The 26397-nt window shown below is 41.2% G+C and overlaps 1 protein-coding gene across 5 annotated transcripts in view; it reads right to left on the minus strand.

Annotated features, from left to right (window-relative positions):
* The window catches only part of mymx (myomixer), a 29012-nt gene extending 5418 nt beyond the window's left edge, over positions 1–23594 (minus strand). The window contains exons 1-25 of one of the 5 annotated variants that reach the window (XM_019366909.2): positions 21020–23594; positions 20391–20480; positions 19015–19158; positions 16318–16464; positions 15653–15844; positions 14822–14890; positions 14642–14725; positions 14304–14422; positions 14086–14200; positions 13926–14003; positions 13709–13824; positions 12488–12650; positions 8911–9056; positions 8726–8822; positions 8257–8406; positions 7853–8002; positions 7093–7349; positions 5883–6018; positions 5021–5215; positions 4397–4549; positions 3301–3518; positions 2785–2968; positions 2548–2703; positions 2008–2364; positions 1633–1752 (exon numbers count right to left, since the gene is read on the minus strand). In XM_019366909.2, coding sequence (XP_019222454.1) covers positions 1633–1752; positions 2008–2364; positions 2548–2703; positions 2785–2968; positions 3301–3518; positions 4397–4549; positions 5021–5215; positions 5883–6018; positions 7093–7349; positions 7853–8002; positions 8257–8406; positions 8726–8822; positions 8911–9056; positions 12488–12650; positions 13709–13824; positions 13926–14003; positions 14086–14200; positions 14304–14422; positions 14642–14725; positions 14822–14890; positions 15653–15844; positions 16318–16464; positions 19015–19158; positions 20391–20480; positions 21020–21511 — 4128 coding nt within the window. In that variant the 5' untranslated portion in view covers positions 21512–23594. Of the gene's footprint in view, positions 1–1632; positions 1753–2007; positions 2365–2547; positions 2704–2784; positions 2969–3300; positions 3519–4396; positions 4550–5020; positions 5216–5882; positions 6019–7092; positions 7350–7852; positions 8003–8256; positions 8407–8725; positions 8823–8910; positions 9057–12487; positions 12651–13708; positions 13825–13925; positions 14004–14085; positions 14201–14303; positions 14423–14641; positions 14729–14821; positions 14891–15652; positions 15845–16317; positions 16465–19014; positions 19159–20390; positions 20481–21019 lie in introns of all 5 variants that reach the window. The other 4 variants (XM_019366911.2, XM_019366910.2, XM_019366913.2 and 1 more) reach the window with 4 other exon arrangements.
* Between the last annotated feature and the right edge of the window lie 2803 nt (positions 23595–26397).

The raw sequence follows: 26397 nt of genomic DNA on the forward strand, positions 1-26397 counted from the left end.
GCAGCCCTCTGTGAGAACAAGAGCTGTTTTATGTGTTACAGATGGATGATGACATGAGAGCAAAATTGACTAAGACAATGATCGCACACATCCAAGAATACAACGGATTCAGGAATGCATGAATCTGACACAACAATGTAAATGCATAAAAAAAATTACTGAAGACAAAAACATTAGATGTAAGGACAAAAGAACATGAACATTATTGCAACTGCACACTTACAGGACTTAATCAGAATCATATGTGGCTTCACATGCCGTCATACGCAGCTGTAATGTCTTGACCTTTCAACTCTGTGACTAATCTCTTGTTCTGTGGAAACCCCAAACTATAAATCATGGTGTGCAGTCTGGGGGCTTTTCTTCGAAGTTCAGCAACAGTTCTCTGTCTAATGACTGAACCTCTGCTGGCACTTGAGAGAGCACTCATGCTGCGAGCCATTTTGGAGCATGAATTTCATAGGAAGAGAGGATGAGGTCACTGCTTTCAAACAACTTTAGCACAGCCGCGCAGTCAAACACGACCAGGTTTACATCAGGCTTGTAGTGAAATGACAGCAAAGAAGAGAGAGCTTCTGTCAACGTTCACTGTAGGTAGAAGACTGCTTGTGCTCTTCTTACTCATCACCCTCATTCTGTCTCTGTCAGCAAATCTTTTCAGTTTTAAATCCTGGCTCATTTAACAAGTTGCGGCCCAAAGAAAAGTTTAACAGTGAGAAAAAGCTCAGGTTTTATTGTGTGATTTTCTGGTGGGAACTTAACAATTCATCTGAGTTTATACAAGATGAGCTGAAAAGGCACGATGACTGCTGACAGATTACTGCAAAGACAGACTTGCCAAAATACACAGATTTGTTTTCAGTGCATCAAGATTACTGAGATCATTCCTCTTGCTTTTAAGGCTGGAATGCACGATGGAGAGCAAGACTGCTTTAAATATGGTAGTGAATACTGCAAAGATAACAGTTTATTTCTGGTGTAAATTCCCAAGAAAAGTAAATCAACTGAAAAACTTTTTATACACAGACTTTGTACAACTTGTGGTTTGGGGTGTATTGTTATAAATCTATTGCAAGCATTAAAGTAAATTCTAAAAATTACTTAAATACAATATTTTTTTCCTGAAAACAGAACATTCTTGTTCACCTATTGAATGTCAGGTAGATCACTTTATTCATTACGTTTATATTTTTATAAATGGATTGTAAAAGTAGCACCTTTCTTTTCACATCCCATTAAAAATCATAACAGAAAGGACTACATTAATAACAGAATTTATTTGGTTTTAGATTTTCATTTACGACTCTAGTTAAGTGGGGAAACTCTGAGTTTTAATAGTAAAACAGTTTGTTTTCTTTTCTCACTTTTCTCATGTTAACTATAAATTTCCAGCCACAGCGACTTTTGAGATGGTGTCAGTATGAACATGATAGCACCTCGGCCTGACTTATTTCCCGTTACTCTTATGTCTCACTTACAGCGAAGGAAACAAGCCAGGTAAGCTGCAGACTGGCTGTGTCTTGTAACAGATTAGTAGAGCATGCTGCCTTAAGAAAAGAGCTACACACAGCATGCAGTCCCAGCACACTTTGAGATGCAGCATGCAATGCCAGTTCACACCGCGCAGTTTACCTCATTTGCACTCTGCCGATAAATCTTTCTCTTTCGCTTTAAACTACCCAAAGTATTTTCCAAAAGCCCCTGGCAGCGCCTCCAAAAGTTTTTATAGGCAGAAGATTGAGGCACAGTGGGCTGAGGGAGAAAACGGGGAAAAAGGAAGATGTGAAGGCCAAAGGAGAGACGGAATGAACAGCAAGACAGTCAAGAAGGGAGATCCCATGCAGTGTGGTTTCAGGGAATGCGTGTTACTGCATTAACCTTCAGGAACAGTAACAAATATCATCTGTTTCAGTGCTTCTGGGAGAGAAGTGAATGTGGGCATTAATAGTGACATCCCATATTACTGTGTAGCTGCTTATAGTGTGAAATGATGAGTGCGTCTCTCACCCTGTGGACAGGCTCAGAGGTCTCCTCCACTACCTCTTTTGTCCCAGCAGGAAGGTCAAGTACCTGAACCTGGCTGTCCCCTGTGTTACCAAAGCTAAGGATGAGGTTGACTGTTCCCCCCACAGGAGGGCTGCTGCCCTCTTTAAGCACCAGCATGTTGGCTTTAGGAGGATCATCCTGGGGTCCAATGCTGTTCATGATCTCATACCCATCTTCTGATGGCTCCTCTTTATGTTTCTCAGCATGTCTGGGCACCAAACACAATGGCTGGCTATTTCTTGCCTTTGTTGTGTCTTCAGTAGGGGTGACAACTGGGGATTGATGGGAATGGAAGGGCTCTGGCTCAGGAGCTGAATTCTATGTATCATGGAAAGAGAACATAAAAACACAATGGTTTAGAAACACTTTGTACTACAAATATTTGTCATTTTATATTACAATTTCCACTTGGCAAAAACATACATGCACTGGTGTTATCTTGTTCTCCCCAGCCTTCATTCACTCATTGCCTCTACAGTAAGTATCCCTCTGCTCATTTACCTCTGTCGATGGCGGGCACATTGTCGCCTCAAAGTAAATGTTGTCCTGTGAAGGCTCCTGTCTGCTCTTCTTGTGGAGCCACTGTTGCTTTTGAGCCCTCCAGTGTACCAAGATCCACCCAAGCATGCTCCTCAGTTCCTCCATACGCTCTCTTACCTGAAAGACAGAGTTCGTAAAGTAGAACCAAATAAAAACAAAAATATATTCAAAGAAAGTCAAGTGTGAAACCCTGCTCACCATCTGTGTGAGGTGGTGCTCCTTGTCTAAAAGATTTTTGCCTGTGGCGGCCAGCTCATCAAACTCCTCAAACTTTTGCTCAATTTGCATATCCAGCTCTGCAACCAGTGGTGTCTGCCCGTCTTTCCCAAAATGCAAGGTGGTATCTGAGAAAATGCATGACCTGGTGTCTTCTGTCCATGAGCTATTCAGAGAAGCAGGTTGGGGTGGGAGGTAGTGGAGGAGACAAGCAACAGGGCTGTGAGAAAAACCATACATTCACAAAGCATGAGAATGACCAGGCTCTCCCTGATAGGACAGACATTCATTGCCCTGTCACACTCGGCCCAGGAAACTTGCTCTGACCTTCTCAGCACATCTTAAATTATACATTTCCCCAGGGACCTGTGCTTGACAATGAGAACATCCTGTTCTTTCCTTGATAGATGTTGTAACGGGCAGATGTTCTCACAAAAGTTGATTATGAAATAACTTGAGGCCCAGAAAAGGGTCACAACATCCTCACGCCCTGCTTACATCATGGCGAGGTAGCTCCTGAAGAAGTCCTGGAGCTGCGCAAACTCTTCCAGACGTGATTTGTTCTCTGTCACGCTCTTTCCCAGCTCGTTCCAGGCCTGCAGTGTAGCCTGAATTTTTGCATCTAGTACGTGCACTCTCTCTGGGCACAGATCCTTCAGTCGAGAAGCCTGGTCCTGCAACTCCTTTACCTCCTCCCTGATGATTTCGTAGTCAATCTGTGGAGAATCACAGTAAGAATCTATCATCTCCCATCAAATCCACTATCACTCAAACAGCCTGTACCAATTGTATCTCTGACTATGACCTCATCTCCATAGCTTAATGCATATTATTCAGTTAGAGGCCCATATGGTCTACATATGGGCTGCCACGCTATAGCTAGCTTGCAATCGGAATTTTTTTTTCCTTCTTTTGACGAGGCAGTAATTAATAGTGTTGAGGGTTCTCTGGGAGCAATACTTCATAACGTTTCTCAGCTACAGTAAGCCACAAGAACACTGAGTTGTAGATGCTTGTCTGCTGACGGCACAGTTATTTCAGTTTGGGGGATTAGGTCATTTCTGCTTTTCAAAGGTATCAAGTCCAGACAGCTGTGTGTGCGTGTGATAAACATAACACTGCCCAAAAAATGACTCACACAGAACTTTACCATCCCCAACTTCACATCTCCAACCCTGTGAACCCTGGACACTCATACACACCCTACCAGATTTGCTCATAAACACACACATACACTTTGAGAGCTAACACAACAGTGACTCATGCATGCACAAATAAATATCCCACGGGAATAACAAACTTTTGCTTGCTCCATGTTGCTTGCTCATGGCACAAAGGAGAAAAGGCAGGCTTTTTTTGTTGTTGTTGTGAAAAAATATGTCACAACAGGAAACAGACTGCGGAACAATGTGTTGGAGGTGACTATAAGACAGTCGGGGTTGGGGTGGGGGGGGCTTCCCTTTTTTTAAATACACAGGGCAAATTGTCCATAATCCAACATCAGTGTAATGGAATACTGGACTGCATTACCAGAAATGAATCATTTCAGATGTTTACAACATAATCACAACATGTGCCGGCATCTTTCTCTCACCTCCAGGTGGTCCTGCTCCTCCTGCAGAGCCTCTAGGCCACAGCGATCTGGCTCACACTGGATGGCCATGTCTGTCTCCTTCTCCAGGATGTCCAGGCTCAGATCCTTGCTGAAGCACACGCACTCCTCCACACGCACTGCCAGGCTGGCATGCTGGCGACACACCAAGTCATCATGAGTACTCATAGGATGTTATTAAGTCATTATACTTCAGTGTACATTATTTGTTTTCCAATGAGAGCCACATTGCAAATTAGTTTAAAATGGTGTCATGGATTCCCCTCCAGCCATCTGCGTATGTGCTTTTTTAAAATGTGTACTCTTTTTTTTTTCTTAAACCAAGAGTAAATTGAAATAACACAAAAACACACATGTGAGGGGGAGTGGTGGCCTGTCTTGGGCCTATTAATGTGCACAGCCACAGAAAAAAGGAAACCAGATGCAACTCTATTAGAGATGGGGGACTTTAAAACCCATTCAGCATCTTCTAGCCTTATTATACGTTTATACTACATCAAACAGTAAATTTGAGCCACTGCAGCACTCGTGTACATGCATTTTCTGAACAGACTATATGTAATCAGTGCGTGTGATATGTATATATCTAAAATCTCATCTTCTTACCTTGCTCATCAGCTCCTGGATAGCCTGGTCGTGGCTTTGTGACCGACCTCGTTCTCTCACTGTGTCATTCAGCATCTCTACAGCCTCTCGTAGCTCTTCCACGGGGTCTCCCATGGTCTCTATCAGAGGCTCACCACTGCCGCTGTTCTGAAGTGTCAGCAAAGTAGGAGGTGGGGAATTTTCACTGTGGAGAGGCTGTTAGATACAAAAAGAGTTAGTATTCATTTGCCAAGTTCAACTGAATTAAAATGGTGGTAATCTAAATGAGAAAAAGTAGCAGTGCATTGTAATACTACCACTCCTGAATTTATAATTTAATCTAAAAATTCTTATACTATATTATTTTGATTAATTCATAGAACACTGTCAACAGTTTTGATAAGGACTGCTTTTAGTTTAAAGCTGTTGTAGAGTTCATAAAATGGATTTATAGTGTGTTTGCAATGTGGCTGTAACTCAGGTGGTGGAGCAGGTCACATACTAATCGGAAGGTTGGTGGTTTGATCCCCGTCTGCTCCAGTCTGTTGCTCTCCAATAAATCCCTCATAGTTTGAATGTGTATGAATGTTAGATAAAAGCACCTACATAGAAAGAGCTTAGAAAAAAGTGCTTGTGTGAATGAGTGAATGAGGGAACTTGTGTAAAGTGCTTTGAGTGCTCAGATAGAGTAGAAAAGTATATTTAAGAACCAGTGTATTTACCATTTAAACTACAGTTTTTCAGATAGACTGCAAAATTTGACATCAAACTAAAGCTACCTGTAATGCTAAAACTGGCTACACATGCACAACAACATTTTTTTTTTGATTGAAACTTTTTACAAGCTTATCCTTTGAATGCCACTATTGCAAAATTTACCTACCTGCCCTAATCTGTACTGACTACCACTAAGATCCTGGCTTTCCTCCAGCTCCACACGTTCCAGGAACTCAGTCAGCATGCGCGTATCCTGCAGCTCAGAGCTCTGCTGGGTCAGGGCACTTTGGACACGGTGGTACCTGGGAAACACAAACACCAGCAGGGATGTTATAACCAAAAGCTACACCTAAATGGTAAACCACATCCACATATACAACCTTGCATCCTTCAGCAGAACCACATTACAGAGACCGCAAGCATCTTACTAGGTGACTCGTACCGTGCTAGAGCACTGCTTATGTTATCATATATCATGTGTCACATAAACATATCCTGTACTTTAGTGCACTGAGGTACCTCCACTGTGCAGAGTTTATATAGGAAATGGTAAAGGGATCTTTTTGAAAGGGTATTTTTCCAGAATAAATGACCCTTACGTTGCTTGTGTGCACTGTTAAATAATGACATCATAACAAGTGTCTTTCAGCTGCTTAGCGAGAGCCTCCTGCATCAACAGGACCTCAGACTACACAAGTGGCCATCCCAGCACCATCTAACACCCCCACCCTGGAAACACTTAAACAGAGACCTTTCCGCATCTGTATTTTCTTTGGTCAGCTTGGTGTTCTTTACAGAGTCTGAACTTCTGTTTATAGACATAGGTATGTTGGGTAAACCAGCCAGCATCATAAGTTTTAGTGAGAGTCCATGGCAACAACCTGTCTTTCAAAGGCCAACCAAAAAGAGAGGCGTCATCTTGCAAACATGGAATGGGTGACTCTGACACACACTGACAAGCTGTGGGTGAAGTGCATGTCAAAACTCTGGGGTAGACCTCACTAAGTGCTGCATGAATCACAAATGAATAAACTTTGGCTGTGAAATAATGAGCACATGGAGAGATATTTTTGCCAACTTAGAGAAAAAGGCAATTTATGAGATCGATGGATATATTTATATATATATTTGTGGTTTATGGGGTGAAACTGTTTGTCTTAAATAAGAACTGGGGAGCTTTATGAACAAACTCTTCCATGTTGGATTACAAACATGGCAAGCCCAAACCTGTGACCTCTTGGAAACACTGACTTCCTTTATTTCCTGACCACAGTGACGAGAAAAACCACCAGAGTCTGATTGCTCAGATCCATAACGTGAACCTTCCATGATGACAAATATCAAAGGGCTACCCTTGACCTATCCTTCTAACATACTTTTTCTCCACCTCCTCCATGCGTGCTGGTAGCCCTCGTGTACGTGGGTGGCTGTGACTATGAAGGCGGTCCACCTCCTGCCTCAGAGCACTGAGTTCCAGGCTGCGGGATGCCACCTCTTTCTCCAGCAAACGGCTTTCCCTCTCAGCCATGCTCATTGTTTCAGGGTCACCGGCTAAGACAGATTCCTTCATGGAAAGCTCCACAGACTCCAGCCAGGCCTCCAAGCTGCCAAGGGCCTGGAGCACTTTCACAACCTGTACATAACAGACACGGAGAGGTTGGTGGAGTGCAATTTATGTCTCATGTTATAGAAGTTTTCCTGCTTTAATTTCAAGGTGATTTAATGCACAGTTTAAACTACCAAAGGCACTGTACAAAGACAACAATAATACGTGGAAGTAGTTGCTAAGACTTACATGACTCATGGTTTCCAACTAGGTCATCAATCTGGATTTGCAGCCTCTTTCCAAGTCATAATCAAATTATATCTGAGCACATTTTATATTCCTTGGATTAGCCTTCATAAAATGTTGTGACTACATCTCAACAACTCAGCCAATTAAGGTGATAAAGTAAACAAGTTTCTAACCATGAGTGCATGCACACGGCTCAGGCTCTGGCTTAACAGAAAGCTTCTAGTAGGGATAAAAATGATCCAGGATAATTTGTCATAATCATAAATTTCAATGAGCAATATGAATTAAGAGAGCAGCCTGTGAACTATTTTCTTTTCTTTAAAAAAAAAAAAGAATTTTACCCTAAAACCCAGCTCTTCTGAGGCCTGGAGAAAGACAGCATTCCTTTGGTGCCTCTTCCTCAGTTCTTCCCACAGGACTTCCAGCTGGCCAAGGAACTCCTCGATCTTTGTGCTTCCTGGGTGCTGTGCCCGGACCAGCCCGTGGCCCTCCTAAGGAAGGAGCATTAAAGTGATGAGAGAAAATTATGAATAAGAAGTGAAGTGGATTTTATATTGTAACTATAGACTAATCTAAAGCTTTGGATAAGTAAAGTTGTCTCAGACGTGATGTCAGCTCATTGATTAATAAACCAGACCTGCCAAGAAACCCAAGTTGCAAAATGTGGGGAGATTTTTTTTAAAGGAATTCATTCAGTGCTTTATTTTAAGAGAAACTGTGAATGTGACACTGTGCTTCAGTTTACCTTTTTGACCACCTCTATCCTGGCTCGGTTGTTAAGGATTTCCTGCTCAACGGTTTGCTGACACCTCTTTGCTGCTTCCAGCCCCTCAAAACTGGCTATTGAACACACCTGTGTAGCCATGGACACGTTGTCTTTGAGCCATGACAAAGTCTGAGATGGAAAAAAAACAAAGAGAGTAATGAGGAACAGTTTACACATATGATTTAGCTGCTGAGGCTACAGGAAAGCACATAAACAACTTCTAAGTGATAGATATGATTTAATGGAAAAATACATGGACATATTGCGGGGTACAAATGCTATGCTGACAATTAACAGCAATCACTTCTGATGTTGAAGGCACAGTCCTTACTGCTAGCTAACCTGTTTTGGTATTTTCATTTGTATGTGTGGAGCATGCAAACAGTTTTGCAAATTGATTTCTATTGTCTGGAGAATAGTGGGTGTGATTGGCAGGGGAAGTAGTCACCTTGTCAGCAGACACAGTGAACCTCTGAAGCTGTATGTGAAGCTGTGGGTGGCCTGGAGAGGGGGTGGCAATCTTGGGTTCTGTTCTGGGCTTCCTGCTGCAAAGAAAACATAGACTCCAATTATGACTTACATAAAGACCTTTCATTATGTAAGATGGCGAGAGAAGCCAGGCAGAAACGTCACCTTTCCCCCTTCAATTGATTTCTGACAATAGCATCATCAGTGCAGACAGGGCTGTCTCTCATTGGTAAAGAGGTGTGGTTCACTGATTGCTGCTCCTGGCTTTGGCAGCTCTGTGTTCGTCTACCACTCCCACCGTCAGCAGTACTCTGTGGACAAAGGAGTAAATGTCTGTAGGAAAATCCAAAAGATCAGCAACATGGCGTGTGAGTAATGCTTGGCCTTTGCTGAATTAATGCTGACAGGATGATTAAACGTCTCAGAAAAGAGGATTTCATGCTGTGAACAGTCACTAGACAATGAGGCGTTGCTGTAGCTCAGTACTAATATGAATGTTACAATGTGGCTGGACGCTGGACAACATGGACAGCTGCCCGGAGTTTCTCCTGTAAATGACACAAAACATACTCACAAAGGTTCGCTATTTTTAGTGAAACAGCCCAGACCAGTCTCAGAGTAGAAGCTATTTCTGTTTGACAGCATCAAACTTTTTCAACACTAAAGATGGCAAGAAAGGTTTAAAAATGTGAAATTACAAAATGAAAGAGCACAACGTTACTAACATATGTTAAACCACTCTGATCATAAAAAGAGCCATTGTAGATGGAAATATAACCCTCAAACTCCCATGCCCCTGCTCCCATTTAAAGCAGCAGTGTTGTTTCAGCTTTAGACAGTGATTTCCATGGTCATCCACCCCGACTCTGTTGAGAACTCTGGAGTTTTTAGAAAGGTCAATGCCACAGCGATCAACCTTGTCTATGGGCAGAAATATATTAAAGACGTCAACAGCCACTAAGCTACTTTTACAACCATATGAGTATTTTAAAGGTTGGCCAAAGGGCTCTACTGTAGAATTTCCAATGAGAGCCACAAGTATCTGGACTGCTACACTGTGCTATCCTGAGTGCAGGTCTTTTACCTTCTTCATTCTGCTGCGAGCAGCTGTGTACTACAACAACATCTTTTCTTTTAAACTGATGTTTTCATAATTATGTATATGTATGTATACAAATATTTAATTCAAGTGTTTTAGGCAGTTTTTTATTGCTTTATTCAGTAATTACTTCTTGGTGTTGGTGCTGTTTCTAACTATACAGTGCTATACATGTAAGTTTTTGATTGCTTCACTTAACTAAACCAGTTGATATATACTGAATATGAAATTATAAAGTTATGTAAGCACTTAGCAATGTGCCATAGTAATTATACAAAAAATACAAAAAATCCATTAATAACAGTGTTTTATGGAGGGCCCTTAATTTAATCATATTATTTTCTGACTGGGCTTATAGAAAAAGTGAGGCAGGGAGCCGGAGAAAAGTGTCGCCTCCAAAATTATGCGAAGTGCAGTAAATTGCAGGGGTCTAACATCATTTACCAACATGCCAGTCATTTTATAGGCCAGGCTGAGTTTCATAGAGGCAAATTATAGGCCCATTTATGTGCTAAAGCTGTAGAGCTAAAAACCTTGTGTCAAAGAATTCATAATCATTGCTAAGATCTCCTCCGCAGATAGGCATTTGCTTCTGTCTTTCATTTTCGCAGGGCACTCCACTGTAAACATGTTGTGTCGTTTCACTTTGGCAGAATATCAGCTACAGAAAAAATAGCCGTATAACAATTTGGTATGTCATATTTAATGGTATTCTGTGCTTTACCGTCTTATCCAATCATTTACCATTTCAGCATACTGTTCACTCTTCATTCCTATCCCTTTCTACTGATCTTCTCTCACCCTGTGTGTCTTTCTGTAGTGTGCTATGATGTCAGCCAAGAACTATCACTTAGCAGCAGACCCATCTGGTCTCCAGCAGTAGCATCTGGCTACAATTAGCCAGAGAAACAGACGATAGCCATGTTTACCTTCAGGAACAAGAGGCTATATATGGCTAACACAGACATGGATGCGTATATTGAAGCACGTACAGACACTAAAACCTTTACAGTTAATTGACTGAATTATTGCATGAGAGTGAGAGAATAAGAACAGTGTGTATGTGCACATGAACACATATGCAAATGCACTGACAATGCTGTCTACCAGCATATGTGCAAATAACTCACAGTCACTATTAACTTAAAGATCCATGTAACTGCGTCATTGCATCTTTAAAAGTAATGGGCTCAATTCCATACACTAGGGTGCTGTGAAAGTATGTGACAAATTACTTTTACTGTTTTAACAGGTAGCTGTGCTTGTGCTTAGCACTTCGTTTGGCCTTTAAGGCTCCAGGCTTTTGCATGGAATGTCTTTTTAACCCTTCCATAAAACAGTGACAAGTAAAGCTCCCATAGTCAGTGTACTCAGGCAACTACTAACTCTTAGTGCAATAAAGACCATTCTAACCATTCACTCAAGGTCGTCCTGAATGCCATGCCAACAAGATCAGTGTTTGTAGAGCAACAACTGAGTCAGGTTTGCTGCCCTGATGGGCTCCTGTCACAGATGGTGAGATGCGAGAAAACATGAGTAGAGAAATTTACTGAAACAGTAACATAAGAAGAATGGAAAGAATGAAGTTTGCTTTCTCAAGCATCTGTACTTTCTGGCTTGACAAAGTTAGGACAGGGGCCCAGCAGGGATCAGAAGTGCTCAAGGTCAGTGATACAAGAACAGCTTTGCTCTAGGCTAAACTCAAACAGCCACTGTAATCAAAGAAATGTAATGCGCGAAGTTTAAAGACTAAATATACACATAATTACTGGTTTTAACCACTCTTACATTTCTGGATAATCAGACTTTCTGTCAGGTTTATGGGCAGTGCGGTAACTATAGAAGTTCAATAAAGTTCCTGTAGGCCTCCAAGACAAGGAATGTCAAGTCCACGGAATAAACATACTCTCTAGAATATTCACCCTGGACTGAACTGTGGACCCTCTGTTAATATAGTATTAATTCAATGACTGTACTTTTGTTAGAATGGTTGAAAGCCAAGATATTTTTCTACCATGAAGTGAAATTTTGGAGGGAAAGGCTTATTTGCTCTGGCGCACTGTTCAACCATGTTGTGCAGTCAGGGCTTGACATTTTTCATGGAAACTTATGTAATTCTTGTGCCAGCACAAATAACACCTCTAAAAGCTCTTCCTGTGTCTCCTACAGGGCAATATTTGTAACATTTGAAGACTGGGGTTCTTGTTAGATGATACAGAAGGTGATTGGCAAAAAGAAGAAAACACAGTTACATATTGCTTTTTTCTCTATAGCACTGGTTTAAGCACAAAATTGGTATTTTTGCAAACCATCTTATCACGGAATTCTCCAAAACTGGGACATCCGATGATATAATTAAGTAGAGGGAAGATGGAAAACCAACAGTATTTTGGGTGCCAAGAGTAGAAGCCACTGCTTTACAGCACATCTGTCAAATTCTATTTTGGAAAACTGTGCTTTAGCTGTATATCAGGCAGTTTCCAAACCAAAGGATGAAGTGCGTCACTTTCTGAGGCCACAGATTTTGTAGGACTGAATGGGGCTGGTGTCATCTTTTGCCAGCACTGATGGAGTTGTTCTCTCCTACTTGGGAACCACAGTGTGGTTTCTCCAGTATTACAGTGAAATACAAAAGCTACTTACAGCACAGCCTTTCAGATGATTCTTCTCCTCCTTCACCTCCTTTCCCATGATACCATTTGCCTCCATTCCCATGTTGCACTGGGGTTCTTGGGCCAGTGTCAGGAGGTCAGAAGCTTCCCTGGTGAAAGTGGAGCCAGAGAGAGAGAGCGTGGTCTTGTCACTCCTGCAGGGTGAGCAGACCAGGAGGTTACTGTAGTACTGACAGCAGGGCTTCAGAGGCCAGCGATTCTTTCCAATTATGGCTCTGAAGTTTCATGCCAGTATTTGTGTTGTTTGATTAAAATAGTCTTGAAAAGCAGCTGATAAGAGACGGCATGATGTAATATTTGGATCTAAAGATAGGCTACTAACATGAGAAAGTTTTTGCACATGGATGTCAGAAGCTTGGACTCGCACAATTTACAAATTTTGCAATATTATGATTATAATCATTATTATTATGATTATTTCACCAAACAAGTAGAAGAACTGCACTGTAATCCATCTCTTTAACCTAATGGCCTTCTGATACGAAAATTGGGAACTTAAAACAAAATAACAACAATTATTTTGGTTGTAGTCATTAATTTCATACAGCTTCTAGCACCCTAATCAGTCTAAGGATGCAAAAGTCTGGATAGTTAATAAAAAGAAAAAAAAGTCTGGCTACATAGTGCTTGTAATTACAGTAACAATAAATGTATTTTACACGTTCTATAAAAAATAACCAAATATTCTTGTAAAGAAGTTCTACTCAACTTCAGCAGACTGTTTCAGATGACATCAGGATTTTAATAGTAAGAGGTGAACAAACCACGTTTCCAACTTGCAATTTTGCCAATACATTATTCATGTTGTACACCTCTCCAAATTCAAAATCAGCACAGAAAACTTCATATTCTAAACTGAGAGGTAAATGGTAAATGATAATCTGTGTGCTAACTGGTCAACAGACACATACGGCAGACTTTTTCTTTGCTTGTAATTTTTCACAGATTTAAACCAAAATTAGACACGGATAATCAGAATGAAGAGAAAACTCTTCATGCAGAGCTCATTTTCATTTGGAAAACTGTTTGGTTCTCCCAGTGCATACTTCTGACGTCAGTAACAGTAGGGTAATGACAGAAAAAACACAGTTCCAACTCACTGGGTAGCTGTAAAGGACCAATTATTGAGTGAAATGGTCCGCATATTTAAGGCCACCAAAGTTGTTAGGGTATCCTTGGTCTGTTGGCGTACCTGAAAAGCTTCTGAAGAAGTGCCCAGCAATCCTTCACCTCACTCTGCTTCTGTGTGATACTGGCAGCCAGGGTGGGGTGGAGATTCAACAGCTGGGATACACTCACATCAAGCATCTACCACACACAGGCCTGCAGGTTAGGTAGAGAAGGCTTCTGCAACACACTTTCAAGATCTGACAAAGCAGTGCTGCTTTAAGTGAAAAGACACTGCTTACCATGATCTGACTGGCGATCTCACGCATTTCTCTATCTCCAAAGCTGTCCACGTCTTTCAATACAGACATGTTTTTCCTCTGAAAGAAAGGGACACTATGAGTGGAAGAGCCTCTCAGATCTAATATATGATAATATAATTATGTTTTCAGGAAGTTTTACCATGCTGTTTATAGCGAATAATATATTATCAGCCTGATGGTAAAATGAGGACACTTCCAGGGCCAGATGAAGATTTTCATGGTAGTTTTTCAGATGCGACTGCATCTTCAGCCACCTACACAAACAGCAGACAGCAGCATAGAGAAACTCAGTCTTCCATTAATCTTTAGATTGGAGGTGTTTCATGCAATTTTTCAGTTCAAATGTAAGTGACAAACATTTTATTGATGTGTTTCCTCCTGCTGGATATGTTTTTGCTATCTGTCTTCCCTTGTTTCTCCAGTTTCAGTGCCAAGTTGTTGATTTCCTCGTGGAGATTTCTGTGTAGCTGCTCATCCTGCAGGGGAACAGGAGAACACAATCCAACTATGACCTCAGCTGTCTTTACCATACACTGATGGAGACAAATTACAGGCAGCCATAGATAAATTACTGGAAAACCTCTACAAAACTGTAAAGGAAACTATTAACATATGGAAATGTATATATTTTTACCACAGGAATGTTGTTTATAACACTTTTATCAGTGTTCTGGTAATTATTAGTAGTAGCTCACCTGTTTCAGATCTAAAATTCTTCTAGTCAACTGCATTTTGTCAACATTTTCCCCCAGGACATTCACCAGACACTGTTCCTCTTCCTGCTGGCACAAATAAAAGTCAGTGTTTATAGCCCCCATTTGTTAGGAACCCAACCATTATTTTTTTTCAGAGGCACCAGGATTAAACCACATTACCTCTGCTACCAAGCAAGATGCTAAACAGAAATAGCCTTCAGCATGCAGTGAGGAACTTTGAACTTGATACTAAGGGACAGAGGAAAGGATGAGTGCAACGTAATGGAGAATACATCTCCTAGGGTGGATGTTTTATAGACTTCATAACCAGCATCCTCCATTACAATCCCACAGGTCCATTATCAATCATCAGTTCCCTTGTGCCAGACACGGACATGAACAGAGAGATAAACATAGGCCTAAAATGAATTAGATGATTGCTTTTTGATAATGACAGGCAGATGTTTTACACCGGTGAACATACACAAACCAGAGATGTCTTCAGGATACTGAGCTAATTTCCTGTATTGGAAAGTGCTGTTTTTGTGACCATTATCTTGACAAATGTTGATTGGAGCTGCCTGTAGACTCAGATTTGCCTCTGGGCCAACTGTTTTGGCATAATTGTTGAAGTTGGAAAGCATTATTAACTGCCATTTTTTAATCTGTGGTTTGTCTGCTTTGATAAATACGAAGGAGAAAGAGAAATGTAGGGAGATTACAAAGGTGATGTGAACAGGATAAGAAAAATGAAACGTGTTCAGGAATTAACAGTGAAATACAAAACACTGCAAAAAAAAGCAATAAAACGTAAATTACAATTCACCCTGTTGGTGTTAAATTTAAGAAAATAAGACAATTTGAAGGAAATACCTGCATCATAAAGACAATCAATATTAAAAAATGCTTTGAGTTTACCCAGTAACCCACTAAAGTTTGCTCCTTCCTCCTGAATTGAAAATTTTAGTTGTATGTAGTATAAAGGCACAGAAACACTGATACGTTCCTTACCTTCTCTTTAATCCATGCCTCCAGCTTGTCCACCTTTTTGTTGAATTCCTGCAGGTTCTTGGCTCCTCCTAGAGCCCTCATCTGATTTGCAGCCATCTGTTTGAGAGTCTGCCACTGGTCCCTGAGCTGACTGAGCTGCTTCTTTACCAAATCAGATGTGGGATTCAGTTTACAGATCAGCTGCTCACCCATCTTTTAAAACACACAGAAACATAAAGACATTGCTCATTTGAATTGTCACCCAGAGCAGAGTGAACACATCTGTCATTCGTGTTTTGAATATACTCCTGAAAACTCTCAGAGTTCTGCTTCTGCCCTTGCCGGCCTGTCTGACTGTCGACCAATGTTAATTATGACCAATGCACAATTTCCAAACATTTCTCCTGTGGGAGAAAGTATAAACTGGCTTGACAGAGTCGCCTGGAATACTGAGGTTCTGCTTTTCTCTTGCCTGGAAGTGCCTACCATTATGTTATGTGTTATATGATTTGACAGGCTCTTTTAACACCAAATGCAGTGATTAATGGTTACATTCAGATGCCCATTATGTGTTAAAAGTTAAAATAAACATTTAATTTTGGACATGGGGTGCTCGGATGTGCTTGTTTTGGTAACTCTTTGATATTTCAGTTAGTGTCCAGTCTCATCTTGAATAACTTTCCTACCTGGTTGAGTTGAATTAGGGTGTTCTCAAAGTCTTTAAGATCTCTCTGAAGCATTTGTGAGGCGTCTTCCCAATCCTCCAGGGGGCAGCACTGAATATTAGATCCATCCTTCAAGTCCTGTAGCTTGCCTTTGATCCACGCCTCAGCCTACATCCAAATTACAAACACAGGCAAAAATCTCTCAGTCATGCTTCACATTGTTATTCACTTATATGTTTGCTGACCTGAATCTGAGAGTGTGTAAGACTGCTTTACACACTTCATGCTGGTTTAGGGAGCATATATTCAGTGCTGTTTGGCCAAATTTTCACAACAATTTGGTGATTTGTTGTGACAGTGACAAAGTACAGATATGGCAAAAACTGATTTGTACCAAACTCTATTGTGGACATTTGAGCCTATAAAAGTGACACAATGCTGTCCTGTACATGTGAAAATCAAGTGGTGAAGACTGATTTGTACATTTGGACCAACAGCATATTCTATTTTTTTCTTTTGCAGCGAGTCATTTCACACCTTAAGCTCATCTAGAGCTTGAATTGTGAGATATCTTCTGCATGAAAGTACACTAGACAAAAGCAGTCATCATTTTACATATCTAGCAAATAGACCAAATTTTTTTCCCCGTCTTAGAGTAATACAGCATTCAGCACATCAAGCACATCAAGACCAGCTCTTTGTTCTCCAGTGTCATGTTATACAGAGCAGAAGTTTCTCTTGGCAAGGGCCTCGACTCCATTGCATAAGGCTTTGTCTTGCAGAGCAGCCTTTTCTGGCAGCCTTCTGTATGGAGTGAGAAGGCCAAACCAGGTGGCCAAAATCAGAAAGCGTTGGAAAGTACGTGTTTGTTTTCTGCAAAGAACACAGCATGGAAGTCAGTGGCCCGCCTAAGTTACAAAAACTAATAAATCAGCTCAGGTTCTTCTACTTGTCAGACTGATCCGGACTTTCCTTTTTTTCACAGCGTTGCTTTTGTGTATGTCAACTGACAGTTACACACACAAATAAGTCATTATACCTTAACATTACATCAGAGCATTATTTCCCAAGGAATTCGGTGCGACTGACATTGAATAATAAACTCTGTAGCAACTCCACTTTAAAATCAATGAAACATCAAGACCGCACATGACACATCCACCAAACAGCTTTTTGCTCTAGATTAAAATATGATGTCACTGCTCCCCAGAGGAGCAGGTCATTAACTTTACAAGGCCCCCAGGGTAACGGGCGTATTTCTGGTTTCAACAGAAGGAAAAGAGCTTGACAAAACAGGCCTGCCCCTATCTTCTCACACTGGCTCCCATGGCATTATAATGACCTCATACAGGAAGTCTATGATTCCCTTGTTTCTTCCTGTCCACTCTGCACAACAATGGTCTGTTCAAATCATACAGTTGGGCCTTAGTCTAGCCACAAAGAATAGAACGACTGCAGTTTTAAAAAATATGGCCACAAAAGTAAACATTGCAGTTAATACATAACAAATTTTAAAATAAATATAAAAAGTTGAAAGAAATCTGATTTTGGAATTTATAAAGAAAACAAGGACAGCTGATTGACAGTTATAAAATATTAACAGGCCACATTTTTTACCTCTTTTGTAATGCAACTTGGCCCAGAGAACATTGTGGGAGTTGAAGTTTCTCTATTTCTCTATCTTGGAAATGAAATGGTGAAAGGCAAGATATGTTGCAGAGCAGCCTGGGAGACAGATGGCTCTACACAAAGTCCTGCTCCGCCATGTTGTGACCCGCTCCGCTCCCCTAGCTCGAACCATCGGGGGCCTTTAAAAGTCTCTCCCTGGAAGGCTCACTTCCACTTTGACAGAAATGTAATACTGTAATAATACATTTTCATCAGCAATAGCAGTCAACCAAATTGCTGTAAAACAGGCGGGTCCCCAGGTACCTAAACTTCCACTTTTATAAAGCCAATTGTCAAAAAAGTGAACACACAAAAGCGTCCTCCACTGTGTCCAATGGGTCTACTAAGCTTGTTAATGTGCTACAAAGCTACATACATCATACTCAGATGTAATTCTTTTTTTTCTCGCCTATCACTTGGATGGTTGCTTGACAGAGGTCTGATGGCAAAGCCAACTGCTGGACAAAAATGTCCCTCAGCCGAACTCGCTGAAAAATGTCCTTGTGTGTGCTGGGGTAAACGCAGCAGTGAGATAACACAACCAGTTGTGCTGCTTGGCTGAGTCTCTCTGAGCAATAGGCGTGAAGAGATGGAGCCAAACAATGATCTCATCCCCAAATAATTGCTTGTGGCGGTTTCCCCTCCCTCTCTTCCCTCAGCCGAACACAGCTCATACAGTTCTTAGGGACAAAATAAGAATCAGTACATATTTTGTTCTCCTCGGAGGGTCATACAACAGGCAATTTCCTTTCTGATTTTAACTGAACAGCATAACATGTTTCTTTTGGGATCAGCCCACTGTAGCTTGTGGTCTTTGTAACATTTATAGATTAAAAGAGATTAACTGTAAAATAAGAGGCTGCAAAATGACAAGAAGCTCCATAGAAAAAGTATCTCCTCAAATGTTTCCCTATTTATTAGACATTAGGAAAAGACAGAGAGCAGGAAAATAAAGCTTGTATGTCAAAGAGTGAAAAACAAATGATAAACCCACTGAAATACCACAAGGAGCTACTGATGCTAATACGCTGTATGCCTGCCTCGTGTTACCTGCAGTACTTCCTTGCTGAAGAGTGAGTTGCGCTGAGTGAAGCAGTCACTTGGGAGTGTAACAGCTGCCGACCCTTCAATCGGTGTGCGTGGATGGCTTTCTTTCCTCTGAGGCTCGTTCTCCTGCAGTTCAGGTACTGATATCTGTGTGAGCACACAACACAGAGAAAGTGTTGAAAACACAAGATCAGTTTGACTCCAACGTAAACCTTTTTTTAAAACAGATATAACCATACACCAGATGATGATTGCTTCTGATGAACCTATAAGAAAGAGGCACAGCTCTCCAGCTATTATCACTTCACAATGAGAGGATGTCTAAGTGTCCGCTTACGTTGATTATACCTATGTTTGCCATCCAGGCACATTACAAACACATGTCAGACTGGCCCCAAGGTCTCTCTTAACAAAAACCTACTGTCAGCACTACGTAGGTTGAAATGAACACGACTGGCACAAGTTCACTAATGGACAAGCATTCCTGCTGGTCCCCAATCAGGAAACATCTGGGCACAAGAGGGAAGCAGGAACAGGCAGATCCTCCAATGTTTTTCAGGCTTATGTGTAAACATGTCATCGTTAAAGAGCCTTGACAGATCATGTTCGCTCATTATTACCTGCACAGGTACAGGCACCAAAGCCACTTTATCTCTTGTAATAAGAACATTTTGACAACGTGGATGAATAATACATGAGCAGAGTAAAATCAAAGTATTGTTGTGGTAACAAAATAGGAAATTATGTGAAAAATTACTCCTTGTTTTGTTCTTGAAGGGGAATTAAGGCCATGGCAGTCTGTGTATTATTACAACCAGCCTCCACAAGTACTTCAGCTAGCCTTTTCTTTTGTTAACATCTACTCCTGACTTCATGTTTTCCAGTGGGCCCTGCCTCTGCAAGCTCTGCTGTTAACACAGCACTTCATCCGCAAGACGCAATGACTTCAGCTTGGAACTGGCCAAATCCAGCAGCCCACTAGCTTTACACAACATCCTACAAATATACTTTTAGTGTTTATTTGTTCTGTATAATGTGTCTTAAATACACGACAGCAAAATCAAGAGGAAACAACGAGTATTCTGGGTAGCATTCAACCAAAACACACGGTTCCTATAACTGGTTTTCCACCTCTGTGTCACTTCGCTTTAAATTTATAATATAAACGCAGCTGGCTATCAAGAAACCCCCAACAAGGGCTAGTTTTCCTTTAGTTTGAATAAAACACTGAAGAAAGCTGCTCACAGTAGCACAGTAAGTAATAACAAAACATTTTAGCCTCAAAATACCCGGATTTTACCACTTCTTTTACTCTAAAACATGTCTTTTAAATAATGCTAACTATTTGATATTAATTTAGCAGTTAGCTTGCATCTTACCTGTTGTAGGGATTTCTCTCTGTTCACTCTCGGTCTGGTTTGTCCCTGCATGGGCTGAAATTCATCACTGCTCTCTTTTTTGAGTAAAACCTAAAATATTAGGATAAAATATGCAACCGGGAGGGACCAGAAATGTCAATAATGAATGGTAAAAAAAAAAAAAAAAAAGCTAGACAAAAATGAACGCTGCTAATTAACGTTTTACACGGTGTGAAAGCGCACGTGCTTGTGACTAATTCCAACAGGCCTTTTGGGTTGGAGCTGGTAAAACAAATATATCCTCGATTAACAGACATTTCTTTAATAACTTTCTCTTTTTAAAAAATCATGTTTCAGATCATTTCCATATTCTACTGGAAATGTTATAATTAAAGCACCACAGTGTAGGAAAACTGGCCTCTTCAAGTTTATGGTTAATTATTTTGAAACTCATAACATTAAAATAGCCAATTTATCAAATATCCTTTATGTAACTAAAGGTATGCTACACATACATTTGGCAAAAAATATTTATCTATATTTAGACTTTTTTTTTTTTTTACCTTAACAGCTGTTTTAATGCACTGCCATATTTTTTGAGTCATATTTTTTTTCTTTATTGTTAGAATTGTTTGCATGCAGTCTTGTACCTTAAACTGAGAACTGGGCTTATTCTCACAGCTCACACCCACTATCCTTGGCAGATGTATTTCTGATGTGCTGCTGATGTTGTTGTTGTTATTGTTGTTCTCAGATGTGCACCGTGTAATTGCAGGCTCTGCTGTCATCTTGTCCTCTGGCCTGTCTTTGTTCCCAGAGATTGTGATCTTCTTTATTGATCTGGAGACAGCAGAGGCAGAGGCAACGTTCTGGTTCAGCTGGTCCTCTGCTGCCATCCGGTCTTGGTTGTGTTTCACGGGGGCTACCTGCTTGACAATCGGCGAGACGAGACAGGGGCCATGTGCACACACCTGTGATCCACTGAGGTAGAGCGAGTTCAGATTGTGCTGCAGCACACAGTTATCCAAAGTCTCGCCGGGCAGATAACTCTGTGTAAAATCCTGACATTTTGGCACAGCAGGAGCTGACAGCCTTGTCCCAATGGTAAAGGGCTGCACCTTCCTCACAATGCTCTCAGACATGACTAGTGTCCCAATAAGAAAAAACAAAACAAAACAAAATTGCTTAAGTCCGAGTGAGCTCTGAAAAAAAAGTCTGTTTCATCCCTTTGCGTGCTCTCCTGACTAAACAGTTGTCCAGTCTCAGTTCAGCAGTCAAGTGGAGGGTGGAACTGAAAGTGGAGAGAGGGAGAGAGAGAGAGCTCAATTCTCCACCTTCTTGTGCATGTTGAGAATGCACAGCACACAGCCCAGGATGGCTTCCTTGGACTCCTGGGATCGAACACGGTCCCAGATGTGGCGCAGTGCTGTTCCAAGGTGCGTAGCGCCTGTTGAGAGGATTCTCCTGAGATACTGTGCCACTGAGCCTGCCAGTCTGCTACTGAGGAGCCTGATAACCAGGGACCGCAGCAAGATGAAAACTGCTGGCATGCTGCCTGACTGTGCTGCACTAAAGTCTTGGAAAAAAAAAAAAAGAAAGCTCAGAAAAGGAGGGGGAAGAAGGAGGGTTGGTTAAGAGAAGGGATGAAGTCACCACCTCTTCTCTCTCGCTTTCTTTCTGTCAGGAGCAACAGGGGGGGCTGTAAAGCCTGGCTGTCAAAACTTCCCCTCTGAACCCTAACAGAAAATCTAGCAAGATAAGAGACCCAGAGTAATGGAGTCAGAGGGAGAGACCTCTGTTGGACCTTTTCAATCAGAGCTTATCCTCTATGAGGTAATATCCTCGGCTGAGTCACACTCACACACACCCACACTGCCTCTCCCTTACCTCCACTTTGAAGTGCAGAAGAACTCATTCAGCTCTAAGGCATTGGGATCTGTCCCAACACAAGAATTACAAGACAAAAAAAAGTCTTAAAAATAAGAAGGTTCAGCTTCAGAGACTCAACTTTATGCTGTCTGTCCAGGAGCGAGAATGCTTCCCTCGGGTCTAAGTTGAGCCTCCTCTTTCCCCATCAGAGGGGAGCAGTTGCCACACGGGTTACAGCTGAATGAAACAGACCAAATCTGTCGCTCTGCTCCTTAAACCTCAGAGCTGCTGACATAACAAGTGTGTAGAGGAGGAGGGGTGCATACAGAAGTCAAGCAGATGATGACCCCCACCACTCCTTGATGGTGGCAAAAGGTTTAGCAGAACAAATGTTGGGATGACTGATTGGAATGCCAGGAGTGGCGTGCTTATGTCAGGGTTGGTGGTGGTGGGGGGAGCAGACAGAGAAAACATTTGCAGAGGAGCAGAGGGGAGAAAATGCTTTCACTGCTGAAAGCTTTTCCCATACAAGGAACTCTCGCTCTTCTGCTGCCCACTGACGTGACCCCTGCACCTGGTCCAGTGACTCTCAAGTGCGGTTCAGCTCCTTATAACAAAACTCAGGCAGTGTTATGAAACTGGTGTTATTCCATCCTTCATTTACAGCACAGCGCTTGTGGAGTCAGTGTTCTCTAATGTTTGACCCATGCGGTGGTATTATGTAACGTTTAGAAATAGAAACATAAAAAGAAAAAAACCCAAACATTATTGCACATGCTGTAAAGTCTCCAGTGTTACTGAGTTTGTCTGAGAAGGGTCAAAACAGCCAGCAGTGGGACAGCGTTCACTCAGCGGGGCTCCATATGACAAATGTATCCCCAGAGTCATCATGGTTAATAATGCTTTTAAAAGAGCTCTAGTTTCATGATGAAGTCATCTAAGGCAGAGTTTTTAATGTGTTGCAGCTTGAAATCAGAGATAAATTCTGCACAGGCTGAATGGGTGGAGTTCAAGGGGGTTTGACTTACTTTAAAATGACATTTCTTCATATTGCCGTGTGAGCGGCTCTTAAAGTCTGCAATTTATGTGCGCAGTGGTTAAACCGTGCGACTGTGAACCCGGCGAATGATAAGAATGTGATCTGTGTTCACTTAGAAGTTGCAGTCATTAACAAAATTAAGTGATTCTTTTCAATTTAAGACTCTTTTATTTCATCATGCTGACAGCTATTTCTAAGTTTTTGCATTTTAATAAAGTCAAATGATTTACTCCAGTAAGGCCTCAGTCACACAGACATAGAGACCGGTCAGGGACCATCTGGCAACCACTGGTCGCTAGGGAAAAAAATGTGTGTTTCTTGATGAGCTGGTGAGTGGTTGCTGCAGGTTATTGGTTACCGCCAGGTGACGTCAGTCACAAAGAGGGTGCTGTACTACAAACCTCTGGTGATTGCTTTGGTCACTTATAGTCTGCTGCAGTGGCCCGTAGTTTGCACTGAACTCGCCTGCAAACACTCATCATTTACTCTCTAAGCTGTAGCGAAATTTGAAAAAGTGCAGAACAAACTGGAAACGGAGAACGTTTGCCTTCAAAGTAAAAGCTGCACCTTTTGTGAACAACTATAAGAGTGCGAGGGGGCTGCTCAGGTTTCTATAGTGTGATCCACGCAAACAATTAGCATTAAAATGTACATGTTTTCTTTTTTATGAAAGTGAGATCATTTCACTAGAGATTCCTTAAAAATTCTTTCTTTTGACCTTTAAAACTTTTTGTCTATCTTTTGCCTCTTTTCCACTTAGACCATAAACATTTATAAAGGACGGAGAGTTGTTTGCTCGGAGAGTTACCATCTGATTAGATTTGAACCAGGTGTCCCATCTCTGCCAACCGAGTCAGATTAGGCTACTGTAACACCTTCCTTATGTTGTTTACCCTGGAAGTGCTCCCTCGCTCACCACAGCCTGCATTCACGTCTTGTGTGTAACATTTAAGCGCTCTCACCACATCCATTACAAATATTTTATATGTCAGCCTTGATGTGATTGCCCTTTCTATGTCTTTGTGCGCACCTTTGAGGATGGATATTAAAAGACAAGCTGGTTCTGGCCTGATGGCTGATATCATTGCCTCCCAAGACGATAATAAAAACCTGATGTTTTCTCACCACAGGCCCTGGTTAGTGATTGCCCTTGTTAGCTATCTTCCATTTTGTTAGAGTCAGTAAATACAACTCAGAGGACTTGTTCAAGGGGTGATGTCACCGAGGCTGTCTGCATGAAAGGAGGTTGATAGCTGCGGTGGAGGAGAGAATATACATGGGGGCAAGAGGGGGGGTCTGTACTTTTCCACTTGGTGTATGTCATCACAAAGGCATGATTGGCCTCCTGGTCAAGTTTCAGTGCAGATAAGACTGAGTTTTTGCTCTAAATCCAAAAAAAAGATTAGGTTTTAGAAATTGTTGCTATGAAAGGAATAGAAAAATTAGGTGCTATGTCAGCCCTGCTTGGCCAAAACTGGACTTAAGATTACATAAAAAGTAACCTTTAGAGAAGCCCAATTTTAATCAAAAGCCACATGTTAAGTCATCAGAACCACCAAAGTTTTAGTTATGTCTAAACTGTGATGATAGTGTTTGTAAAGTTTTAAACCAACACAGTCATGTTTAAACCGGTTCACTTTTTTGTTTAAATGGAATAAAAACAACAGACTACAAAGAGGGTGGTTTGTCTGAATGACAGTGAAATAAAATCTAAATGGCAGGGAGACAGTGCCAGTGAAATGGTGAACTCCTACTTCTGCTAATGCTTATCACTGTCAATTCATTTGTACTTCACACACAGCTTTGAAGCTACATCTTGTCAGTGACCTAGCTTGTCTCAGTTGGGTCGCCTGCGGGATTTTTGTACATCATCCGCTGAGTGAAAGTGAAATGATTTGTGCTTCAAAGGAACAATGCAGCATCTGCAGTTTATGGACAGTGCGTAATATAAACACATTATAGAAGACACATTTTCAGCATTTACTACATGGCGCCCACATGGGATTTAGCCACCCCAGATCTATTGGAGTGGGTTGCAGTGTAGTTTTTAATTTCAATTAAGTCTTTTTGAAAACATAAAAGCTGCAGGCTGGAAAGCCAAAAGCTGAAGTGCCAAACCCTTTAGTCATCGATTTAATAATGAAATGATTGTGAAACCCACTCTTGAGGCTCACCTGAGGCAATATCTGACCTGGTGAGACTGCATGCTTATCATCTGACGCTCCTGTGATACTTCATGCCAGGAGTCCTGTTTCTCACTTTTTTTTTTTTTTTGAACATGTCCACTCTTATCACAGATATAAAAAGGCTAAGCAAATTAAAGTGTTGGATGACATCACTTGCAATAAAGTGCCATTTGAGAGAGGTGGTGCCAAGTTTGTCACAGTATAAGGAGGCAAGCAAAACAATGAAACTTAACGCATATCGGGAGCATTTTAAGCTGAAGCAGCAATCTTCCATGCAAATATGTAACCTGTCATATTTATAATATTTAACCACCAGCTTTGGCAGCACTGTAGTATTGAGTGAAAAAATGTGTTGATGTCTGTTAGTAAGTAGAGTTTGTAAAACTATACAGACATCAGTCAGACCTGGCTTAAAAATAAGAGAGTCTCCTAACATCCTAGCATAACAATTGAGCATGACATTAGAAAAACACATCAGACAAAGGAGCTGGGAATGTTTTATAGCTGGGGAGGTTTGTAGTTGAGTTTGTTCCCAACAAAAAGCTTTGTCCACCAAATCAATCAAAAAATTTGAAAGGAAGTTTTCAGATGATCAGCTGCATCCCATTAGTGTTTTTGTTTAAACTTCTGATTTGTGTTTTAACTCAAAATAGACTTGCATTCATGGAGTCATTAGCTGTCACTACATATAATGTTCACTGGAAATCTGGCTGGATTAGAACATTTCTGGATATGAATGAAAAGATTGAAGTTTTACCCAACATGCCTCTGTGATGGCCGATCCATCTACCTGGTTTTGGCGCAAGCCAAACAAACAAACAAGCAATGAAACAACAATTCCTCCCCTCAGTTGTACCGCTAATTAACCAATACCAGCATTGTTATTAGTAAAGTCAAAGGAAAAACTTGGCAAGGTTTGTACCTGTTAATATTG

The sequence above is a fragment of the Oreochromis niloticus genome, linkage group LG13 (assembly GCF_001858045.2).
Source record: "Oreochromis niloticus isolate F11D_XX linkage group LG13, O_niloticus_UMD_NMBU, whole genome shotgun sequence".
NCBI lineage: Eukaryota > Metazoa > Chordata > Actinopteri > Cichliformes > Cichlidae > Oreochromis > Oreochromis niloticus.